Below are 23,324 nucleotides of genomic sequence, written 5' to 3'. Positions count from 1 at the left end.
CAGCAGTGTCATGAGCCATGTGGTAAAGAGGCCAAGGCAAAGGGGGCAAGGAGGGTGATAGCCCCAAGAAGAAGGAGAAAAACCCTGCTTGGGTGCAGGAAGAGGCACCGAGACGACCAGAACTGCTCCTGCCCAGAGCCTGCGGGCGGACCCTGGTAACTCCAGCGGGCAGGCTGCGCGCGGGGCTTACCGAGACTTGGCTGGGCCACTGCCATGGACCTCTGCGGCACTGGCGTGGAAGTGACGGCAGCGTGCAGGTTCATGTGATTCAGGGGCTGATTCATCGCCTTCCTAGGGTCTTGCCATGTGGTGATTTTTTCTATGTGACTAAAAGAAGGAAAAACAATTATCTTTTTAATTGCCAGCATCGTTATCAACACCACCAAAACCAGCACAGCAGTTAAGTGACGCCAATTCTCGGCTTAGGCTGCTTTACACATGACTGGTGATTGTGTCTGGCTTCTCCAAGGGTGCACACCTGCCCACATGGCCCTCCTTGGCGGGGGGGGGGGGGGGGGGTCCCACTGAGGATTTTGTGGGCGTCTCTCTGGACACCAGCTATGCTGTCCAGACTGCTCCTAGGTGCAGCAAGCCCCAACAAAACTCCCCTCGACCCCAAAGGCTGGTTCCCTGACACTCCCAACACTCAGGGGATGATGCTTCCCCACCATCCCCTCCCTGGGGTGCCACGGTGTGAGCCCCTCCTCCAAAGTAAGGCCCCAGCTCTCCTCCCCTGCTGCCAGCCCCCCACATTCTCTCCATCATGGAATTAGCATGAGAAGGCTCTTTCACCTGCTCTCTGCCAAAGACGGGCCTTGACCCAGTCTCTTACTGGACATCCCCGAGCTCTTCCTCACAGGGAGGCTTGCTGAGGCCCACAGGGTAATACATAAAGCCCTCCGGGAGCTCACCTTCCACCAAGCAAGGCAATGGCTCGTACTGCGGGGCAGAGGAGCAGCAGCAGCAAAGTTGAATATGCCAAGTTTGGCAAGTATCAGATTATGGCGAAACCTGCACACTGAGGTGTGAAAGTGTCCCAGGCAAGGGAAGATACCCTTAGACTACGGAGCATACACAACTCCCAATAGTTGCTACTATAATTCATCTCCGAGAAGCCAGCTGCAGGGTTTCCAGGACGTCCCTGGAAAGTTGGGAAGGGCCTCCAGCTTCACCCACCTCCTCCAAAACCTCATTTCAAGTCACTTCCGGGGCCTCCTAGGCCCTGTTCCACTCCAGCAAGCTCCACCTTTAATCAGAGTTTGTTCTACATATCATCAGCCCTCCATATCTATGGGTTTCACATGCACAGATTCCCACAGATCAAATATAGGGTCAGGAAAAAAAATTGCACCTGTACTAAACATGTATGGACCTCTTTTTCTTGGCCCTAAACAAAGCAGTTTAACGACTATACGCATAGCATCTCATTGCATTGGGTATTATGAATTTTGTGCCATTTTAAGGAAGGGACCTGAACACCCTTAGATTCCGATATCTGCAGGAAGTCCTAGAACCAACACCCTCAGATACCACGAGTTGACTGTAGGTATTTTAAAGATGCATCACATCCTCCTGGTGCCCCTATTTTTTATTTTCCAAATGGTATCAGGTCTTTCTGTGTCCATCAAAGACAACACACTTTGATAGAAGACACTGAATATTAGCTCGTTCTGTGCCTTGCAGCTAGGTTTGCCTCTTCCCTGTCAAGCCCCAGCCACTGCTGACCCTTCCTGGCACACACAGAAAGGAGTCTGGTAGTGTTGTAGGTAAGGGACCAGAAGAAATGCATCACCACACCCTCCCCCCAAGGGTTGCCTCTAAAAACTTCTTCCTTGCCCTGCAGCTTAAAATTGCTATTGTAGCAATGCCACACTGGCCTGGCCAAAAAGATCCAGCGGCCTGCATCCTTCCATGATCTACAGGCCATTACGATATCATCATAATAAAGCTAACCATGCCTGACACGCCCAGTCCCACCATGCCCCCGATGTCATGACACATCAAAGACTTCCTAAAAAGGTGAGAAAAGTGGCAGTCATCAGACTCCTGGAAATCTCCGCCATTTCCTGGAAACCCCCCCAAAGCATCACCCCCGTACCTCCAGATCTCAAAATGGGATCATCCCAAAGGGATGCAGCTCACTCTGGACCAGGCCTGCACCCCTGCTTTAGCGTGTACTTCTGCTTCGCTAATATATCTTACTCCTCTGCTAACTTTTATCTATGTCGAACCTCTGTTCATAGGAGACAAGTACCTGGACCCCAAGCCTCCCAACAGCATCTCTTTGTTAAGAATCCTTCATTTAAAATAATGATGATAATAATAATAATAATAACAACGGAGATCTCGTTCTGCGGCACACCAGACTGAAAGCAGCCCCCTGCGATATGAACACCAGTTCAAGAGGCTGCTCCACTACTGATCCAGCTCCCTGCTAATCACCTGGGAAAGCAGTGGAGGATGGTCCGTGTGTGCTTGAGCCCCTGCCATCCACACCCAGGGAGACTTGGATGGAGCTCCAGGCTTTTGACTTTGTCCTGGCCCAGCCCTGGCCATTGCAGCCACTTGGGGAGTAAGCCAGAGGATGGAGGACCTCTCTCTCTCTCTCTGTGTAACTCTGCCTATCAAATAAATAAATAAATCCCTTTTTTAAAAAAATACCTAATGCCTACTAAAAACAATGGCACCTGTGGAACCTTTGGTGTTCGGATCCTCTGCGGGGATCATGCAGCTTAATTCTAAGTCAAGAAACCTCTTTGCACTGATTGTGTTTGTTTCATTTTTCTTCCCTTCTGTTAGCTCACATTTCAATACTGAAACCAAGGGAAGCATTTGGAACAGAGTTTAAAATGCTGCTTGGGACACTTTCAACCTATATCCCAGCCTCTTCTAGTTCTAACTTTCTGCTAATGCACACCCAAGAGGTAGTAGGTGAGAGCTCAAGTACTTGGGTCCCCACCACCCATGTGGGAGAACCAGAAGAAGTTCTGGTCTCTGGCTTTGGCCTGGTCCAGATCTAGCCATTTATGGACATTTGGAATTGGAATGAACCAGCAAATGGAAGATCTCTATCTGTCTGTCTGTCTGTCTATCTATCTATCTATCTTGTCTCTGTCTCACTGCCTTTCGAATAAGTAAAAATAAATAAATAACAAAAATAATAAATGCTGACAGTGTTAAAAGTCTTATTCAGATTTCTTCATTGAAGACTTAACGGTATTGTTGTAGGGAATTCATCCATTGCCTTGAATGAAAACTTGGACGTTTTCCTAAGACTTTTTTTTCCCTTGAGTATTATTTTATTTAAGTGAAAGGCAGGGTGTGAGAAATAGATATTCCATCCACTGGTTCACCCTGACTGAAGCCAGAGGCCCAGAACTCCATCCAGGTCTTCCACATGGGTAGCAGGGAATCAAGTACTTGGGCCATCACCTGCTGCCTCCCAGGCCCATTAGCAGGGAGCTGGATCAGAAGCAGAGCAGCAAGGACTCCAACTGGTGCTCTGATATGGGATGCTGGAGTCACAAGAGGTGGCTTCTCCCACTGCATACAACATTGTCCACTTAAGAAGACTGAAATGAATGTGATCTTAAAAGTCAGCCTCTAAAAAGGAAACAGAGTTAACTACTGAGTTCCAAAACTGTAGATGCCATCAGTCTTCCTTAAAAAGTAAAAAATTAGTAAGTCCAAAATTATCCCAAAGGAATTAAAATAAAAGAACCAAGTCTGTCTTGATAAGAACAAAGCATCAGGCTGGTGTTGTGGCGTAGCTGGTAAAGCTGCGGCCTGCAGTGCTGGTATCCCATACGAATGACGGTTTGAGATCCAGCTTATCCAGTTCCGATCCAGCTCTCTGCTATGGTTTGAGAAAGCAGCAGAAGATGGTCCAAGTCCCTGGGCCCCTGCATCCATGTGGGAGAGAGACCTGGAAGAAGCTCCTGGCTCTTGACTTTGGATCGGCGCAGCTTCAGCAGTTGCAGACATCTAGGGAGTGAACCAACAGGTAGAAGACCTCTCTCTCTCTCTCTCTCTCTCTCTCTCTCTCTCTGTCTCTGCCTCTCTGTAACTCTGCCTTTAAATAAATAAATAAATCTTAAAAAAAAAAATAAATAAACAAACATCGGGAGCCGGCAATGGGTGTGGTGGGCATTGGTTCTTCTTGTCCCAGCTACTCCACTTTCAGATGCAGCTCCCTACTAATGGCCTGGGACAAGCAGCGGAAGATGGTCCCAGTGTTTGGGCCCCTGCTGCCCACAAGGGTCATCTGGATGAAGCTCCTGGTTCCTGGCTTCTGGCTTCGTCCCAGCTCAACCCTGGCCACTGTGGCCATCTGGGGAGGGAACCAGCGGTTGGAAGATCTCTCTTTCTGTGTGTCTTCCTCTCTCTCTCTCTCTAACTCTGACTTTCAAATAAATAAATAAATCTTAAGGTTGAACTAAAGAGATGAGAATCATTTCACTAAGCATTAAAAAAAAATTCAAAAAGCAAAGCAACAGTTTTAGTTCCAGTTTCAGACCAGCCGTTGTAATTCTGCTTACAGCTCTCATGAAATCCTTTTGTCAACTTTCCGGCCTGCTGGAAGTGGGGTAGGGGGTGTCCCAGCCAGGCGCAGGGGGGTTGTCACAGGCCCTCAGAGCCAGGCGCCAACAGCTGAGGAAGTGAGGGTGGGCAAACTCCCTTCAGCCAAGTAAGGAGAGCTCAGAAACCCTTTGATTTGTCCTTTAGGACCCATCCTATTAAAAGCTGTTTTCCAAGGTAGACACGTCCTATACACAGCCACTTTGCGTTCCGGTAGCAGAAGGCAAAGAATCCTTCCCTTTCATGCAGCTCCCTCTGACTCCTACCTGGAGCGGCTCCACGGGGTGGGGGGAGAACCAGCCCAGGGGGGAGGCAGCCACAGGCTCCGCGTGGCCGAACACGCAGGACACTGCTGTGGGGGATATTCAGCTGCCAGTGGGAGGCATCACCCAGGAGCCCCACTCTCCCTCCCATCCTGAACAAGTGGAGGAGGGAGGCGTCCAGGGCACAGAGCCCTTAGGGAGGGCAGCCGCCACCTGCAGGACCGAGTGGGTGGCGCCTTCAGGCGGCCACCCCCTCCCTCGTCCTCACCGGTCTGACCCCAAGGAGGTACAGCTCATTCACTCGGAGGCCTGTCCCCAGATGCCCACCGAGCCTGGGAGCCCCGGTGGCTCACCCGCACAGCTCCCTGCTCAGACTTCTGAAGTCTGTCTTGTTGTAAAGCAGTCTTGTTCCCGGCCGGTTTGGTCATGAAAAGTGTCATTCACTGGCAGTCCCCGCAGACAGAAGCACAAGAGGGAGACTTTCTGAAGTGGGCAGTTCCCATCACTCTGAAAGGGCTCTGAGGCGGCCCCTCATGACCCCAGCCCAGCCGCAGAGCAGTCCACGGGACCAGCGTGGTCCTCAGGCTCCACTTGGAGTGCTGTCCACAGTGGCTCCCGCTCGGAATGCAACAAGCCACGGGAAGTGCTCAGCACAGGTGCCTGACACAGCGCTGATGATCTGAGCTGAAAACCAAATTCTCCTGCCTTTCCAACCATTTAGAGCCCCCCCCCCCCCGCCTGGATATGCCATTCACTCTTTCATTCTGCTGTCTCATCCCTGCTCACTCTCCCAATGCTACTGAGTCACTTCCTTTCTCATATTTCTCAGTGGAACCCTATTGTCTGCCAGGACCCACAATTTAGCCAGATTAATCCCTCCTTCCTAGGACTCCCACCTCCTTCCTGGCTCCACTCCCTTGCTGAGTCTACTTCAAAAAAAAAAAAAAAAAAAAAAAAAAAGTCTCTCCACTGTTCAGAAAGTACAGCTTCCCTGGGAAATCAACAGAGAGATCGTTTTTCAATCCTCCTATACTGTAGATGCACATCCTATAAATACATACTCCGAGGTGGGCGTTGTGCTGGGGCCACCTGTGCTAGTCACATCCCATACCAGCGTCCCGGCTCCTCCGCTTTCCATCCAGCTCCCTGCTAATGCACCCCGGGATCAGTAGAGGATGGCCCAAGTCCTTGAGCCCCTGCCACTCACGTGGGAGACACGGATGGAGTTCAGGGCTCAGCCTGGCCCAGACGCAGCTGTTGTGGGCATTTGGGGAGTGAACCAGCAGACGGAAGATCTCTGTCTCTCTGCCTTTCAAGCAGATGAAGATAAATAAGCTGTATTCTGTACAGTTTTTTCATATTTGAAAATGGAATAAAAAAAAAAGAAAAAAGATACCAAACTGTTTATGGTGACTCAAGCAAGGAACAGGCTACGTGGTTATTTTTTTCCTTATCTAAACTTCTCTGCACTTTCCAGCATTTAGTAGTGACTACGGATTGCTTTCATAACCAGTAAAAACAGAAACACTCGTGAAGGTACAAAAAGACAAGAAGGAAAACTGCAGCATGGATACGCAGGTCACGGGGTACTAAATAGTTGTTGAAGATAAACAGATTGGGCTTCTGTCTTCCAGTGGTCCAGGTAAGAAGTGGAATGAAATCAATTATCCAGTTTTGCACGGCTTATGTCGAGAAAGGATACCAGTTCCGAAGGAGAAGGAAAACTTTTCTAAACACCAAAAAAATATTTTTCCCCTAGACTTAAAATACACACACACAAAGATCTCACAGAAAAGGAAGCTGTCTGTGGCCGGCACACAGGGAGTGGTCTTTCCACTTCCTTGGAGGCCCCTGGGCCCCTCCTTCCCAGACGGCCTCCTTCTTTCAGTCAGGGAGAAAGCCAGACCAAGGGCAGCCACATTAGGACATCTCAGAGAAGCGCCCTGCTCCCAGGACAGGGTGCTCGCCAAGGGGCAGGAGAGGCCGGCACTTCCCTGAGAAGATACTTGGCTGGAGACGGGAGCTTATGCAAAACTGTTGTGTGAAATTGTTTTCCCTTGTGGATGAATACTTTCTTCAATAAAGACAAATTTAGAAAGCTGTTGCATTTATGAAGCGAAGTCTTTGTGTGGGGTGAAAATGTCATTGGAATCGGCAAGGGTGACACGCTCACCCTCCCCGCCCCCCTCCCCGCTGGGGCCTGCCCCTCCCATCAACGGGAGGGGCGGGGCTAACTCGCTTGCTCTCCACTCCAGCAACCCACAGGCTGCTTCCTGAACTTTCACCTAGATGAGAACGCCACAGCCTGAGGGCTTCCCCTCCCGCTGTTTTTGTTGTTTTCTTCCCTGCCTTCCCCTAACCAGCTCTTCTCTCCTCCAGCCTCATATCCCAAGGACATCTGGGACCCAAGCCACCTCTGGGTCCTGGGTCCTCACTGTCCATGATATAAAAGTATCACTCCCACTGGAATGTCCCTGGCAGAGCGGCCAGACCCCATGGGCTCTGCAAAAAACAAAGTCCTGCAGTCACACCTGAGTTTTAGACTAGCTTTGACCCTGCATGACCTATTTGGACAAGGCATCTAACCCATCCCAGACTCAGCACTGTATCCATGAGACATGGGTTAAAAAAAAAAAAAAAAAAAAAAAAAGATAACAGATAATACCAGTTTTTGTTCTGCAGCTCTTCCAACTGCCAAGGTCATCTGAAGATTTAAGACCAGTTCACTGGTTTCGCAACCTCACTCAGCAGTGAGCTGTATGGAAGGCAGCTCTGGCCTCAAGCCCAAGGCTGCAGGTTTATTCAGCAGTCAAGGACTGACTGTGCACCTATTATGCACAGTGCACAATGCACCAGGTAGGCATATAGAAATAGAAAATGAAAAACTCCTAACTAGCAACGGAACCACCAAAGGCAAAGAAAATCTTGTCTGGAAAAATCAAATCCACCTACTTCTTTCCCAGGAAAAGGCCTAGGGTTTTTAGATGGATTTACCCTCCATGTCTTGACCTATCACACTAACTTTATGGAAGGAAGCCATGGAATAAGGGCTTTATTAAACAGAAAAGACCTGTGTAATACATTCTGTATTGCTGGAGCAAACAAAGATATAAAAACAGGAATGACTACTAGTGCTTCATTCTGTAGGAATTTAAAATTCTTAGCTGCATGTTGCTTGTTTGTATGGGCAAAGATTTCCATCCTCAAGCCAAGTGCTTTGTCTTTTTTCACTGGGCCTCCTGTCTGCCCTCACTTCTGTAACATGTTAGAGTTTCACGTTTGTGTCAGACAGCAGGGCTCCCAGCACCCACAGAACTGTTGGGACAGACTTGCAGACACCTCCAACCTGCCTCTTCTTTTCTGTCACAACCTGGCGAGGCAGTTAAGAACGCCAGGCCATGAGATGGGAGTTTAAAGGCAGCCTGAAGTCTCAAGGGCGACCCTTCCAAAGTCAATCACACTGCTGTTACTTGACTTCATCCCCTCACTCCCTTGATGAAGTTCCTCTTCAATGGCGGCCACTGCTCCTTCTTTCGGGGTGTTCCTATTGCTCTCCCAGTGTACTATGAGCTCATTGCTGGCCCCATGGAGCACAGGAGAGTGTTCTACCATAGCAAGCATTTGAAAAATACACTCTGGCAACCCCTGTGATACTCACAAGCCCAATTTAGGAGACAAGCAAACTGTCTTATTTTAGAAAATAAATAAAAATTTAAAAAATCTTTTGATTCGCTGCACCAATTTGCCACATTCTTAACGTTAAAGCAAATGTACCCACTGAAGACTACCTAAAAACTGACAGGGGCCGGAGCTGTGGCGTAGCAGGTAAAGCCACTGCCTTGCAGTGCTGGCATCCCTTTTAGGCACCAGTTCAAGTCCCGACTGCTCCACTTTCAATCCAGCTCTCTGCTATGGCCTGGGAAAGCAGTAGAAATGGCCCAAGTTCTTGGGCCCTGCACCTGCATGGGAGACTCAGAAGAAGCTCCCAACTCCTAGTTCGGATCTGGGCAGCTCCAGCCATTGTGGCCATCTGGGGAGTGAACCAACAGATGGAAGACACTCTCTCTCCTTCTCTCTCCCTCTGCCTCTCTGTAACTCTTGCCTTTCAAATAAGTAAATAAATATTTTTTAAAAACTGATAGAGTAAGAAACTTTGCAACTTGCTTTTTGCAAGCCATTCTAGTTAGACCCATTAGTGTTAAAAATGAAAACTGAAACAGATTTAGAAGAGGCTGATAAATTCCCACATAGGGTTCGCCAAGTGAACTTGACCCACTGTCAGCAGATAACAAATGCTGTGCCAAATTTTAATCCCATGCCAGATGGCAAAAAGACTTGCCCAAGACTCATATTAAAGTTTTGAAAATTTCCCCAATTAGAATTAGAATACAAGTATGAAAAAGCTGGTTTGCTTTTTTGTTACATTTCAAGGATAAATGCTGCTTATATTTCAATCAAATTAAACATTCCCATGTTTTTATTGAAATTTCAAAACCTAGGAAATAGCACATATCTTACTCATATTGTACATTTCTCTAACTGGTATCTTCTATTTGCTTCTTTGTTTGCCAATCGCTCTTAGTTCTTCCAACTGACACCCCAGACAGGTGTGACCAACAAGAACAAATCTCCATGGCTGGACGCACACACTTTCTCCAGAGTCCCTCGGCTGTCACCCTAAGCCAGAATGCAATGGGAGTCACCATCACTGTGGGTGCTCAGCTCTCGGGCCCCATCACAACCCAACCTGATCATATTCATAAGATTAGTAGCCACACAGTAAGCTGTTGCCCTGTGCTTAACCCTATCCACCCTTTTGTGTAATGGGGCGTCAGCTTTTGAACTTCAATGCCCTGACAATCAGAAATAAAGTGTTGGCTCCTCACGCGGCTGAACAGATACACAGCTTGTGTCTTACTGTATTCCCAAAGCGATTAGTTTCCCTCGCAAGCTGTCACCCTTCCTACTTTCACCCCAGCTGATGATTCTTTGTCCTAAAGCAGCTTCTATAACACTTCCAATTGGTCACAGTTCTCCATTCTGTGCAAATGCTACACAGCACGGGCACCACCTCCTGCTAAGAACTCCACCACATTCGAATGAAAGAAAGAGACAAAAGCCAGGCTGCAGATGCACAAAGCTGACACCTCCATTAGCAAAACAGCAGTTTAAACCTCCACGCTGTAGAGAGAGATTCTCCCATCATACAACAAAGGTGACTGTTCACTTAACAGAAATGTGCTGGATGAGGAAGCGCCTCTTTCTTTGAAACCACAAGGAATTTATAGTTAAAAGGTTCCGGTCAGATTTTCACCTAGGCAGCTCATCAAACATAGCTGCAGTCTATGACCCAGGAATAATAACTCTTATATAAATAGGGGATTTTTTAGGCTCCTCTAATAAAAGATGACCCAAGAGCAGAAGCATTATTTTGGTGCACGCTTCCGGTCTCCACCATTCATTTGCCAATCCAAAAAATTTCAGAATTCTCTGGAATTCTGCATGAATGGCAGGGATTGTATTTTTAACTACCAGGCTCTAATCCTTGACTTCCATCCCAGCCTTGCCAAGAAGCCTCCACTTGTTTAAATTAGCAGCAGCAGCGTGAAAGGTCTGCTGGGATTGCCGCTGCGGCAGCTGTGCCGATCCGTCTACCTCGAGTCCTCCCGCTGCGCACCACTGACCTCTGCACACTCATTCCTTCTGAACCCGTCAGGGCACAAGCTGAGTCCAGCGGAGCTGCTGGCAGACCCAGGGAGCAGGATGAGCCCGCTTGGGATCATAATATCCGTGGTTCCTGCAGGGGTTTACGTATCAGAGTATTTTGTCCCGGGGATAGGAAAGAAGGGGACATTATGAATGTGTCACTTCTCGGAGAAACCTCTTTGGGAAGCGGGTGACTCATTCACACAGTCCCACAGTGTGACTCACGGACCTGGCTTCCAAGGGTGAGCGGTTCAGCCATTGTGTCTGAGACACCTATCATCCGTTCGGCTCCCCAGTATCACCCAGCACCAGCAAACCTCCCTTCACCCCTGCAAATGGCGCCAAAATCTTGCTTAACCTCATTCCTCCCAGAGACTGGGAGCTGTTTTGTTTGCTGGTTTTTTACTTGGGTCAAGAGCCCTATTGATAAACTTTGGCTGAGTCACAATTTTATTATCAACACTAGCATGTTTTTTCTCTTCTCATGGCAGTATCAGTAAAGCTTTAAAAAGGTTAGCAGAGGTGGGCATTTAGCCTAGCATTTAAGACTCCAGTTAAAGATACCCATGTCCCATACTGGAGTGCCTGCATTCAATTTCCAGCCAAATGCTGGTTCTAGCTACCTGCTAATGAATACACTGTAAGGCAGCAGGTGATGGGTCAAGTAATTGGGTCCCTGGCCCCGAAGTGAGCACCTGAGTTGAGTGTTTGGCTCCCAGCTTCAGCCTCAGCCAAGCCCCAGCTGGTGCAGGCACCTGAGGGGTGTGCCAGTGGATGGGCGTTCTCTTTGTCTCTTTTCACAGATTTACAAATCACTAAGTTTCTTGTGCTGGAACTGAACAATGCATGAGTTTATTTCACTATATTTTAAGTAATTTCTAGGTGCTAAGTATAAAACATGTACCTGTTAGAGTCTTTATTCCACTTTCCTCCTTTCCCAAGACAAAATCATGGGATGGGAAGGAAGCGGCGCGAAGAAATGACAAGGCTCCTTATGAATGGTGAGTTCTAGAATTATCAGCCTAATGTGGGAAGGATTTATCCATGTACTTACTGGACAAACATTTATTGTGAGGTTCTGTTTTCCACAGGGATTTGGTTCCAAACTCAGTTTTCACACATGTGGACCGTGGTAAAAATTACCCCCTGAAAATCCTTTAAATACGCAGTCCACTGGGCTTTGTGTATACGGTACGATATTACCTTTCAGTATGTTCACTGCAGCCAGCTCCGCCCACGGTGAGGATACGGTGCTGTGTCTGTGGCTCAGCCCCGGATGAAACAGCGCTGCACCCAAATACATATGTTGGGATTTGCCACTCAAAGATGCATATGGTGCTGAGGGTATATGGAGCTGGCGATCCAATGCGTGGGGAGACATGGCTGTGAAATAAGGGGCTTAGAGCACTAACCCTCCTGTTTCTGCTGTCAGACAGCCCCAGAACCGAGGCTCTGTCTCAATGGCTGCATTTGAGATGCGCTCTCCATCCCCGCCGCATCTTACATCTCGGAGGCAGCTCCAATCTCTCTATTAGTTGTAAGAAGGAGTTTGGTTTTAAGCCACCAAGCTACGGTAAATGCTAAAAAAGGTGTTTTCCCAGCTCTCTTCCTGGAGAAAGTGTCAATCCCGCAAGACTGGCTCACTCCTTTTAATAGATGCCTTTCACAAGCTCCGTGGGACCCATGCTTCTGACCAATCAGCTGTAAGTCGGAGTTTCCACTTGGCAACATTCAACGAGCTTTCAAGTAGCTGGACACATGGAAGTTTCTGGAGGGTGGTGCATGCAGGTAGGACATGGAAGCTTGGAGCCCCTTCCTGCATGCTTTGCCCTGTGAACCTCTTCTGTCTGGCTGAGCATCTGTAGCCTTCCCACGATCCTTTATAATACATGGGTACTGCAAGTTAAATGTTCCCCTGAATTCCATGAGCCATCCTAGCAAATTAATCAAATGCTCTCAGGGGTTGGTGGAAGACCTGATGGAGCTCCTGGCTCCTGGCTTTGGATCTGCCCAGCTCCAGCTGTTGGAGCCATCTGGGGCCATCTCTCTCTCTCTCTCTCTCTCTCTCTCTCTCTCCATGCAGTAGCTCTGCCTTACAAATAAATAATCTTCGGGCCTCCACTACTGTGTAGCAGGTAAAGCTGCCGTCTGCAGTGCCGGCATCTGTATGAGTGCCAGTTCGAGACCTGGCTGTTCCTCTTCTGATCCAACTCTCTGCTATGGCCTGGGAGAGCAGTACAAGACAGCCCAAGTCCTTGGGCCCCTGCACCCATGTGGGAGACCTGGAGGAAACTCCTGGTTCCTGGCTTCGGATCAGCCCAGCTCCGGCTGTTATGGCTAAATGGGGAGTGAACCAGTAGATGGAAGACCTTTCTTTCTGCTTCGCCCTCTCACTGTCTATAATGCTACCTCTCAAATAAATAAATAAATAAATAAAAACGTTTAAAATAAAAAAAAGTGGACAGCCATTCAGTATTATTCTTACTGTGCATTTTGCTCCAAGCTGAACCCTATCTTATATTTTACATGTGGGAGTGGAAATCTTGCTGCGATGATCCGTTCTTTCTCACAGAAGGCACAAGGCAGGTAACAAGGAGTACTAAGCAATCAGAGTGGCTATTATTAGAAAAAAATAAGGACAGGAGGTGTACAGCCTTAAGACACATCTTCTATCAGAGTGCCTGGGTTACGATCCTCACTCCAATCTGATTGCAACTTCCTGCTATCGCACACTCTGGGAATTAGCAGTTGATGACTCAAGTACTTGGGTCTCTGCCACCCACGTAAGAGACCTGGATGGAGTTCCAGGCTCCTAACTTTGGCCTGGCCCAGCCCTGGCTGTTGTCAGCATTTGAGGAGTGAACCAGAGGATGGAAGATCTCTCTCTCCCTTTCTCTCTGTCTCTGTCTCTCTCCCTGTATCTCTATCTCCCTCTTCTTTTTTCTTTCTGTCAATATGTCTTTCAAATAAAAATAACTTTTAAAAAAGAAGTGGAAAAAATATATGAGAAAAAAACATTTAAGTTTGCAGGTAAATGTTCTTCCAGTGCTTGGAACGAACATTGTATGTGTACAAAGATTGTGAAAAAAATGATAAACAGCAAAAATTTCCACCCCAACCTCTTTAGATGTATGACCGAAACAAAAGAAAAAAAAAATACACACACACAGCAGCAGGAACAACCCTTGAAAATACCCACGGGGCAGTGCTGTGGTGAAACAGGCAAAGTTGCAGCCACAAACAAGCCACACGGGCACCAGTTCAAGACCCGACTATACCACTTCTGATCCAGTTCCCTGCTAGCTAATGCACCTGGGAAAGCAGCAGAGGGTGGCCCAAGCACTTGGGTCCCCGAACCCATGTGGGAGACCTGGAAGAAGCTCCTGGCTCCTGACTTTGGTCTGGCTCAGTCCCAGCCGTTGTGGCCATTTGGGGAGTGAACCAGCAGATGGAAGATCTCTCTATTTCTCTCCTTCTCTTTCTCTGTAACTCTGTCTTTCAAATAAATAAACACATCTTTAAAAAATAATATTAATAGGTGCCAGCATTGTGGCTTAGAGGATTAAGCTGCCATTTGCTATGCCTGCATCTTGTATTAGAGACTGATTCAAATCCCGGCTACTCTGCTTCCCATCTAGGTCCCTGCTAATGCTCCTGGGAACGCCTGGAAGATAGTCAATTTGGTTCCTGCAACCCATGTGGGAGACTGGAATAGAATTCCAGGCTCTGGGCTCCTGACTTCGACCTGGCCCAGCCCCAGCCACTGGGGCCATCCACGTGGGGAGTGGACCAGTGGATGGAAGATCTTAACTGCTGTCTCTGTCTCTCTGTCACTCTGCCTTTCAAATAAACAAATAAATCATAGGAAAAAAATTGGAATACCTACAAAATGCTCACGAAAGAACCTGTAAACTTGCGAAGGGTCACTCTCATTACCAGACTTCCTTTGGCACTGCCTCTCTGGAGGACAGCTGATTGACAGGTGACAGAAGCCCTGGTCCGGCAATCCCACCTCCATAAAGTGAACCCCAAGGAACAGCAGCAACAGCCAGCCGTTCTGGAAGATCCACTCTTTCAGTCTGGGTGCTGGGAACGGTCATGGCAGGTTCTGGATGCGCTGCGTGGGCTTCTGGAGAAGTTTCTTCAATGGGACGGAGACAGACTTTCAGCTTTCTACTTTTCCTCTTTCCTCCAGTTTGGAATGTGAACACGACAGTCAGAGCTGGAGCCGCCCTCTTGAATCAATAGGAATAGAAGCCACTCAGCAAGAGCAACTAAGCAGAGACAGCTGCGTGTGGAGCCATAAACCCACCATGGAACGCCTCACTTCAGATTGGTCCAATGTTCTCTAACAAACAATCTCATTCCCTGTCCCTATAAACCACAGACACAATTCCAAGCCAATACAAGTTTGCAAAATTAATGCACAAAGAAGTCCACTGCAGTTTTGCTTACAATTAAAATATGTGAAGCCGGCGCCGTGGCTCAATAGGCTAATCCTCCACCTTGCGGCGCCGGCACACCGGGTTCTAGTCCCGGTCGGGGCGCCAGATTCTGTCCCGGTTGCCCCTCTTCCAGGCCAGCTCTCTGCTATGGCCAGGGAGTGCAGTGGAGGATGGCCCAGGTGCTTGGGCCCTGCACCCCATGGGAGACCAGGAAAAAGCACCTGGCTCCTGGCTCCTGCCATCGGATCAGCGCGGTGCGCCGGCTGCAGCAGCGGCCATTGGAGGGTGAACCAACGGCAAAGGAAGACCTTTCTCTCTCTGTCTCTCTCTCTCACTGTCCACTCTGCCTGTCAAAAATAAAAAAAAAAAAAATATGTGGTGATAGAACGGCTAAGGAAAGTAAAGCACAGACAATGGCAGACTGAACAGACAAGAATGATACAGCGCTGCCTTTGCTAAAATGGTAAGATATTTACAGGATATTGCTGAGTGAACACAATCCTGTTTTGGTGAATAGAATACATATGAGGGAGGGAAAATAGACTTTATATCTTTAGGTTTTTTAAACTTAATTCATTGTCTTCAATAACAATTATTTTGCTGGGGCCAGTGTTGTGGCACAGTGGGTTAAGCTGCCACCTGCAATGCTGGCATCTCATACAAGCACAGGTTTGGGTCCCAGCTGCTCCACTTCTGAGCCAGCTCCCTGCTAATGCACCTTGGAAGGCAGCGGAAGATAGCCCAAGTGCTTGGGTCCCTGCCACCCATGTAGGAGACCCAGATGAAGCTCCTGGCTCCTGGCTGCAGCCATTTGGGAAGTGAACCAGTGAATGGAAGTGCGCTCTCTCTCTCTCTCTTTCCCTACCTCTTTCTCTCTCTCTTTCTCTCTCTCTTTCTCCTCTGTCTTCTCTTTAACTCTTTCAAATAAATGAATACATCTTTTTAAAAAAATATTTTCCTCATCAGAAAAAAAGATAATGACAAAGCTAACCTCCCCACATATGAACCCACTTCCTGCTTTAAAAATAATTTTGCATTCCACACTGGAACCCATACCTGCTAATTATAGCCTCTGGAAATAACTCCATAGCTAGAGTATAGGGTTGAAAGTCTTGTCAGTCCTTTTCCTGGGGGTTCGAGGTGGCGCCAGCGCAATGCTCCCATGAGCGCTAAGCCCAAAGGTGCTCTGAACTGGGGACAGGCACAGAAAAGGGGGGAAAGGCGGTAGAAAGCCGGGATAAAGAGGATCAGGAGAATTCTATAATTAAGCACTCCTTGGTGGCTGCCCCTGGCAGCTGCTGGAGGGAGCAGGGGAATGTGAACGGGGCGTCAGCAGCCCTCTGGGGCAGATCAAGCGGGCCTGTCACTCTGCGCAGGGACTGTGCTTCACACAAGCCGGGCCACCTTATATCCAGCACCTGTCAGCCTCGGAGACGCCCAGCTGTGGCACCGCGACTGCTGTCATCTGCCTGATCCACAAGGCCAGACAAGTACTGTATCTAGAAAGAAAGATTAGGGCAAAAGATCTTTGATTGTTCTGATGAAAGAAAATGCATGCCTCCTGTTTGTTTTCTTCCTTCCTTCTTTCTTTATTTATTAAAGGAAGAAACCTCCCCTTGCAGCTGTATTTGTCATTTTTAACTCCCGTGTTAATTATATATGCACTACAAATAATGGTTTAAATTTAGTCTGAGGACCCGCCACAAGGCCCCTTCTCATCCCACCGTGAGGCACATCCTGCCTTCAAACCCCTTCACAATTCCCATTGACTCGCAGAGGAACCCTGTGCAAGAAGCGAAACAGGATACAGACCCTAAGGGTTGCCAGAGGAAACGGTGCTTTCTTCACAGGACACATTTAGATGTTTCCTTTCCTGAGACTTTTTAAAGTGATGTTGAAATCGAGGGAGGCCTTACGTAAGCTGTGAACTTCTCAGCACATGCAACTGTGAACTGGGTGCAGAAGGCAATCCCACAGCAGATATCCCAAAACGAACCATGGAATGAATGAACGAGTCAAGAAAGACAGCGTGAATGAAATAACATTTTTAATGGGTTTACGTCAGCAAATTGCTTTGTTTCTCAGTATCAAATGCAGCAAACAAAACGTCCTCCCTTATATCTTGAAGTCCTCATAAACTGCAACCAGGATGTTTTGTTCTTCACTTGTCTCAGGAAGGCCACAGATGCTAGAGAGTGATACGACACCCTCTATGACAAATCAAACCATCAGTTCGTTCCCATTCAATTCAGCATACTGGCTGACTGAGACCGTACCAGGTACCACACACCACGGGCCCTAAGTCTGCACCAGGTCATGCATCTAGTGGGATAGTAAATGCTTGTTGAATGAACGAATGTATGAATTGGTACCAATTTTTATAATAATGACAGCCATGATAATGATGATTCATACCAGCCATTCTATTAGTCACAACATTCACAATAATCTTGGCAATAATGTCTCATAATAACAGTTGACACTTGACAAAGCATTTTATAGGTTCAACATTTATCTTAGCTCAATCACCCTAACAGGTTTAATAAATTCCTTTTGTAAGACCCAGAAAATGAGTTGGGGCAAGTTAGTCCTCGGTTTCTATGGGATAGAGCAGGGAGTCGAGTCTTACTCTCCTAGGAGTCAGGCTGGGGGCTTTGTCCATGACACAGTTCTGCCTCCTGAATCCAGAGAGGCTGACGCACATCACCCAGCCCACTAGGAAGGAAGGAAAAGAGGATACGCACAGGCACTGCTGCTGACGGCCTGGCTGTGCCCTGAACCATCTCCTGCAGGCTCTGTCCTCCCCCGGCTTCAGTGAAACATCACCAGCCCTCCTAGTCTTTCCTGAGGCCCTTGAGTCACATAGCATGCGAGTGGGCCTGCAAAGCTGACCTTTTAACAGCCTGGGTTTAATCAGGCCCATCCTGTCCAGAAAAGAGATTCGCGTGACAGTTAAACAAATGAGCTCCATGTGATCCTGTAGCTGACGTCGTGGGAGCAAGGAGAAGAAGAAACACAAGTACTCCTTTTTCATCCATAAACCAAACACAAAGCAGAACCCAAACTCTCCGCCGTGGCTTCAGAGGACCCCGGTAAAGATGGGTCTGAAGACACAAGGCCGTAACTGAATTGACCCTGAGCATCGCTGGAACCGAGCTACGGAGGGAAGTAGGACGGTCACAGACCTGTGTGCAGAGAAAGCCAAAGCTGCTCCCTCAGAAACCAGCCTCCAGGAACCACAGCTTCAGGCTGACTCACCTTTCATTTTTATTAACAGCCTTATTATTAATGACTATGAAAAATATTAAAATAGGTTGGTGTTTTCTAAAAGTCATAAATATGTTCATCCTATAATAAGCAGTGTTACCAGCCTTTACAATTATCTGTAATTACTTAATTAAAATCTAGGATGTATGTTAATCTCTCTTACTTTGTATTTTCACCAGGAAAAAAAGACTAATAGAGATAAATTCCAGTTTTTCAAAGCCACTCCCTGTTAGCTTTTCATTATATTTCATATTTTTAACATCCATACCACGTACATTATTATGAGCACTGAAAGGAAACAGTTATATCAGAAGAAATATTTCACATGGGGTCAGGGTTTGCAGCCATCTTAAAAGACTCTTTTGTTTGTTTTTGTTTTGTTTTTTTAAGACACAGAGACAGACCCAGCTCCCATTCACTACTAGTTCACTTCCCAAATGACCAAAACATCCAGGGCTAGGAACCAGGAACTCCATGAAGTTTCCAATGTGGGTGGCAGGGACCCAACCACTTCAGCTATCACCTACTGCCTCCCAGGGTGCGCAGTAGCAGGAAGCTGAGATCAGAGTGGGACTTGAACCCAGGTACTCCAATACAGGACACAGGTGTCCCAAGCAGCAGCTTAACCACTAAGCCAAATCCCCACTCCTTGAAAGACTTCTTAAGAAGTTCATGTCTGGGGTCAGCAGAGTGGCACAGAGGGTGAACCACCACTTGTGATGCTAGCATCCCATATCTAAGCACTGGTTTGGATCTTGGCTGCTTCTGGTTTGAGATCCACTCTCCTGCTAAAGAGCTTGGGAAAGCATTGGAAGATGGGACAAGTGCTTGGCCCCCTGCCACTCATGTGGGAGACCCAAATAGAGTCCTGGTTCCTGACTTCATTCTGGCCCAGCCCAGGCCGTTGCAACCATTTGGAGAGTGAGCCAGCAGATGGAAAATCTCTCTCTCTCTCTCTCTCTCTCTCTTTCTGCCCCTCCCTCTTTCAAATAAATGACATAAGGCTTTAAAAAACAGAAGAAGTTCATGCTTGTCCATTCAGGACATAATAACTAAATACAACATTAACATAAAGGTGAGGGAAATGTACAAACGTTAACTACCGTAGCATGTGATGCCTAATGTGGAGGGAAAAACAGAAAAATTATTACTACACTGAGATGTAGTCAAGAGGAAAATGACAGAAATTGTCCTTATCTGGTTACCTCAACGAACTATCTGTTTTCTCAATGCACTCCAGAATGTTCCATGAATGTTAAATTTCTGTAAACATTCTCCTACAACAGAGGCTCAGGCAAGCCAAAAATAGGGCTTAATCTGGAAAACTCCCGTAATACGGACAACTACACTGACAACAACGATGAAAATGCAAGTGTGCGTTGAGGTGAGAGTGTGCAGGGAGTGCGCACAAGTGGCCGTGACGTCCACGGGGGAAGCCACTGCTGACCCTTCTGGTACCACTGTGCTCAGAGACCTCCTCTGCTGCCTAAAACCCACTGCTCAGGTAGCTAATGGGTGTTCCCCGGCTCAGCCAGACTGCCCAGGAGGCGGTACGGTCCCAGGGCAGGGAGGCCTCAGGTGCATTCTACAGAACTCCAGTCCTGGGAGATAACCGCCCCGGAAACCCTAACCCCCAAAAGGGCTCTCTTATCAAGTAAGTTTAGAGCACAAGGCAGGCTGTACTTCCCTTGGAAAAGCTACACAACACGTGTGTATAGAAGAGGCTCTGGGCCTACCTTTGCTTAATGCAACATCTCCAATTTATTCAGTGTTATCCTTTTCTTCCCTTAACTAATGACATCCAGTAGAAGGCATTTTTAGGACTTACGTTACAGAATATACTGTTTGTGCTACTGAATCCAAGCGTGACTTCCGATTTCAATTCAGCAACACTGTACTCTATGCTTCAGACACGACAGCAATGTTTTCCTACGCGACTGACTACAAGTACAACCGCAAGGACAGTTCCTACCAGGGGTCACAGGGGGATGTAAGTATGATGTCAGGACACCCTGGTTCCAAAGCATCCCAGTGTCAAAGTTCATTCAAAGCAGAGCTAACAGAGATTCAACAGAGAGAGACAGCCTGGCTTACATACAAGCCTGTCTGTGGGAGTGTGGATGTGACAACACAACATTTTTAAATGAAACGAAACACACTTAAGTGGCCTGAGCTGTTGGCACCCACAAAGCTTTGACTTGCCCTCCTGATTTCAAAAACCAGGGGCCTGTGTGTAGCTATTCTTAGTGCAACTTCGAAAGGAAGCCTCCCTTGGTTCAGGGTCACAGCTGCTGCAAAGCACTGTGGGTGACTCCCCTGCATCCCTTTGAAACAACTGGTGGGAACCTAGCCGTAGGCTGTCAACCCAGCTGTTCAGTCTTACTTTCTAAGTTTAGCAAACCACTTTGCCCCCGGAGTCACTAGGGCATGCCACATGGACAGCCACACCAGTGGAAGGGAGATTCCTAGCCCCTAAAGAACTCCAGGCACACAGAGCCAAGTCACACTCGTGTGCTAGCTGCGGTACCTCCCAGACTCCACTCCCAGGATCCATGGGACCTGATTCACTGGGCACACCAGGGACATCAGAAGGTCCCTGAGGTGCCATCAGCTGCCTGCCATCTCTCCCCGTAGTACAGCCCATCTGAGAGTTATCTACCAGCAGGGTGCAAAGCCCAGCAGCCTGGGGCTAAAAGATCATGAAAATCAACCTCCGATTGGATTCAAGACACTCGCACATGCACTGCGCTGTCCGTCCGCTTTCTTACTAACATGCAGGTTGCTTGCTTTTTCAGTATTAACGCACCCTGCACCTGTCACAAAGCCCACATGATGCAACCGGCTACACATGTCCTCTTCCTAGTTTTCTTTTTTTTTTTTTAACTGTATGTTCATTGTAATTACTTGCCTTAAAGCCAAGAGATTTCAGAGTTATCTGTTGATTAGCCTTTGAGAGCTACTAATTAAAACAATTTCCTCCAGTGAAAAGAGTTGCTCTTTTCCTGAATTCGCCTGGACACTGCTCACCACGGAGAACTCAAAGAATGCCTTGCTAAGCTCCCCTGTAATTCACTGCCTCCATTGTGAACATATGCGTGGACTTAAAAACATTAAACGACTCACACAAATGGAAACAAAATGCCCTTTGAGTTCGATTGATAACTTAACCTTTAGCGTTTTGGATGAAATCCCAATTCTCCGAAGCAGAGGGAACCACTGAACGAAACCGTTATGTCAGACATGGTGATCGGAATGATTTTATGTGAAAATGTACACAGCCCATCGTGTTTAATGTCTTTGAAGGTGGGCTTTCATAATTTAGAATGAAAACATAAATATCTTTTCTACTTTCTCTACTTAGTGCTTCCTCTCTCAGGGACTAGAAGTCATCATAAAGATGGATGTTGGGGGAGGGTTCCCACTAGAGACCGAGGGTCTAGAAGCGGGCAAGTGGTGCTTCCGGACCCAGGAATGGCCTGTTTCTTGGTCCAAGAGCTGTGCCCAAGGATGTGTTAAATATGTGAAAATCCAGACAGTGTACTTATGGTTTACATCCTCCATACAAAAGTTCTACTGCATTTTTAAAAGCAAGAGAAATCATTTCCATTTTTTTCATTTGTTTCTTTTCTTCTTTTTTTTGGTGGAGAGGGGATTGTGAGAGAAAAGGCAAGAACTTTTTTTTTTTTTTTTTTGATAGGCAGAGTTAGACAGTGAGAGAAACAGAGAGTTATAGAGAGACAGAGAGAAAGGTCTTCTTTCCGTTGGTTCACCCCTCAAATGGCTGCGCCGATCCGAAGCCAGGAGCCAGGTGCTTCTCCTGGTCTCCCATGTGGGTGCAGGGCCCAAGCACCTGGGCCATCCTCCACTGCCTTCCCGGGCCACAGCAGAGAGCTGGACTAGAAGAGGAGCAACCGGGACTAGTACCCGGCGCCCCAACCGGGACTAGAACCCGGTGTGCCAGCGCTGCAGGCGGAGGATTAGCCAAATGAACCACAGCACCAACCTCATTTTTTCATTTGTATAAAAGAAAAAGGGATACAGTTTCCATCTAACAGAAGCATAACTTAAGGTCTTTCCTAGGAATTAAATTAAGACTGTAGCAGCCGGCGCCGCGGCTCACTAGGCTAATCCTCCGCCTAGCGGCACCGGCACACCAGGTTCTAGTCCCGGTCGGGGCGCCGGATTCTGTCCCGGTTGCCCCTCTTCCAGGCCAGCTCTCTGCTGTGGCCAGGGAGTGCAGTGGAGGATGGCCCAAGTGCTTGGGCCCTGCACCCCATGGGAGACCAGGAAAAGCACCTGGCTCCTGGCTCCTGCCATCGGATCAGCGCGGTGCACCGGCCGCAGCGCGCCGGCCGCAGCGGCCATTGGAGGGTGAACAAACGGCAAAGGAAGACCTTTCTCTCTGTCTCTCTCTCTCACTGTCCACTCTGCCTGTCAAAAAAAATTAAAAAAAATTAAAAAAAAAAGACTGTAGTTTATTTTTCTTATTTTTTAAACAATTTTCATTTTATTGAAAGGCAGAGAGAGAGAGAGAGAGAGATACTTTCCATTCTGCTGCTTCACTCTACAAATGCCTGCAGCTACTGCTCGGGGACCAGGCAGAAGCCAGGACCTAGTGCTCCCCCTGGATCTTCCTGATGGGTGGCGGGGACTAAATACTGAAGCTACCATCTGCTATCTCCCACGGTGCACAGTAGCAGGAAGCCGGATCTGAAGCATAGGAGCTGGGATTCAGATAGACACACCAATGTGGGATGTAGGCATCCCGAGCTCAGGCTTAACAACTGAAACAAACATCTGCCCGACTATTTATTTTTAATGCTGTACAATATATAATTTGACCAATGTAAAAAAAAAAAAGAAAGAAGAAGGGGCCAGCATTGTGAAGTGGTGGGCCATGGGCCAGGCCATCACCTGGGATGCTGGCATCCCATATGGGTGCCGGTTCCAGTCCCACCAGCTGCTCCCTGCTGATGCCCGTAGGGAAGCAGTGGAAGATGGCCCAAGTCTTCAGGTCCCTGTGTCCATGTGGGAGACTCAGATGAAGCTCACGACTCAAGACTCC

At 47.8% G+C, this 23,324-nt stretch overlaps 1 protein-coding gene across 4 annotated transcripts in view; it reads right to left on the bottom strand.

Moving 5' to 3' along the window:
* WWTR1 (WW domain containing transcription regulator 1) overlaps positions 1 to 23,324 on the bottom strand; it is a 147,163-nt gene that overhangs the window by 55,971 nt on the left and 67,868 nt on the right. For all 4 annotated transcript variants that reach the window (XM_008266319.5, XM_008266317.5, XM_008266316.5 and 1 more), the window contains exon 3: positions 191 to 327. In XM_008266319.5, the coding sequence (XP_008264541.3) occupies positions 191 to 327 (137 nt within the window). The remainder of the gene's footprint in view (positions 1 to 190; positions 328 to 23,324) is intronic.

This window comes from Oryctolagus cuniculus, chromosome 4 (genome assembly GCF_051225735.1).
Source record: "Oryctolagus cuniculus isolate XC-2025 breed Fujian yellow rabbit chromosome 4, ASM5122573v1, whole genome shotgun sequence".
Classification (NCBI taxonomy): Eukaryota; Metazoa; Chordata; class Mammalia; order Lagomorpha; family Leporidae; genus Oryctolagus; species Oryctolagus cuniculus.
This window is presented reverse-complemented; position numbering and strand designations above follow the sequence as displayed.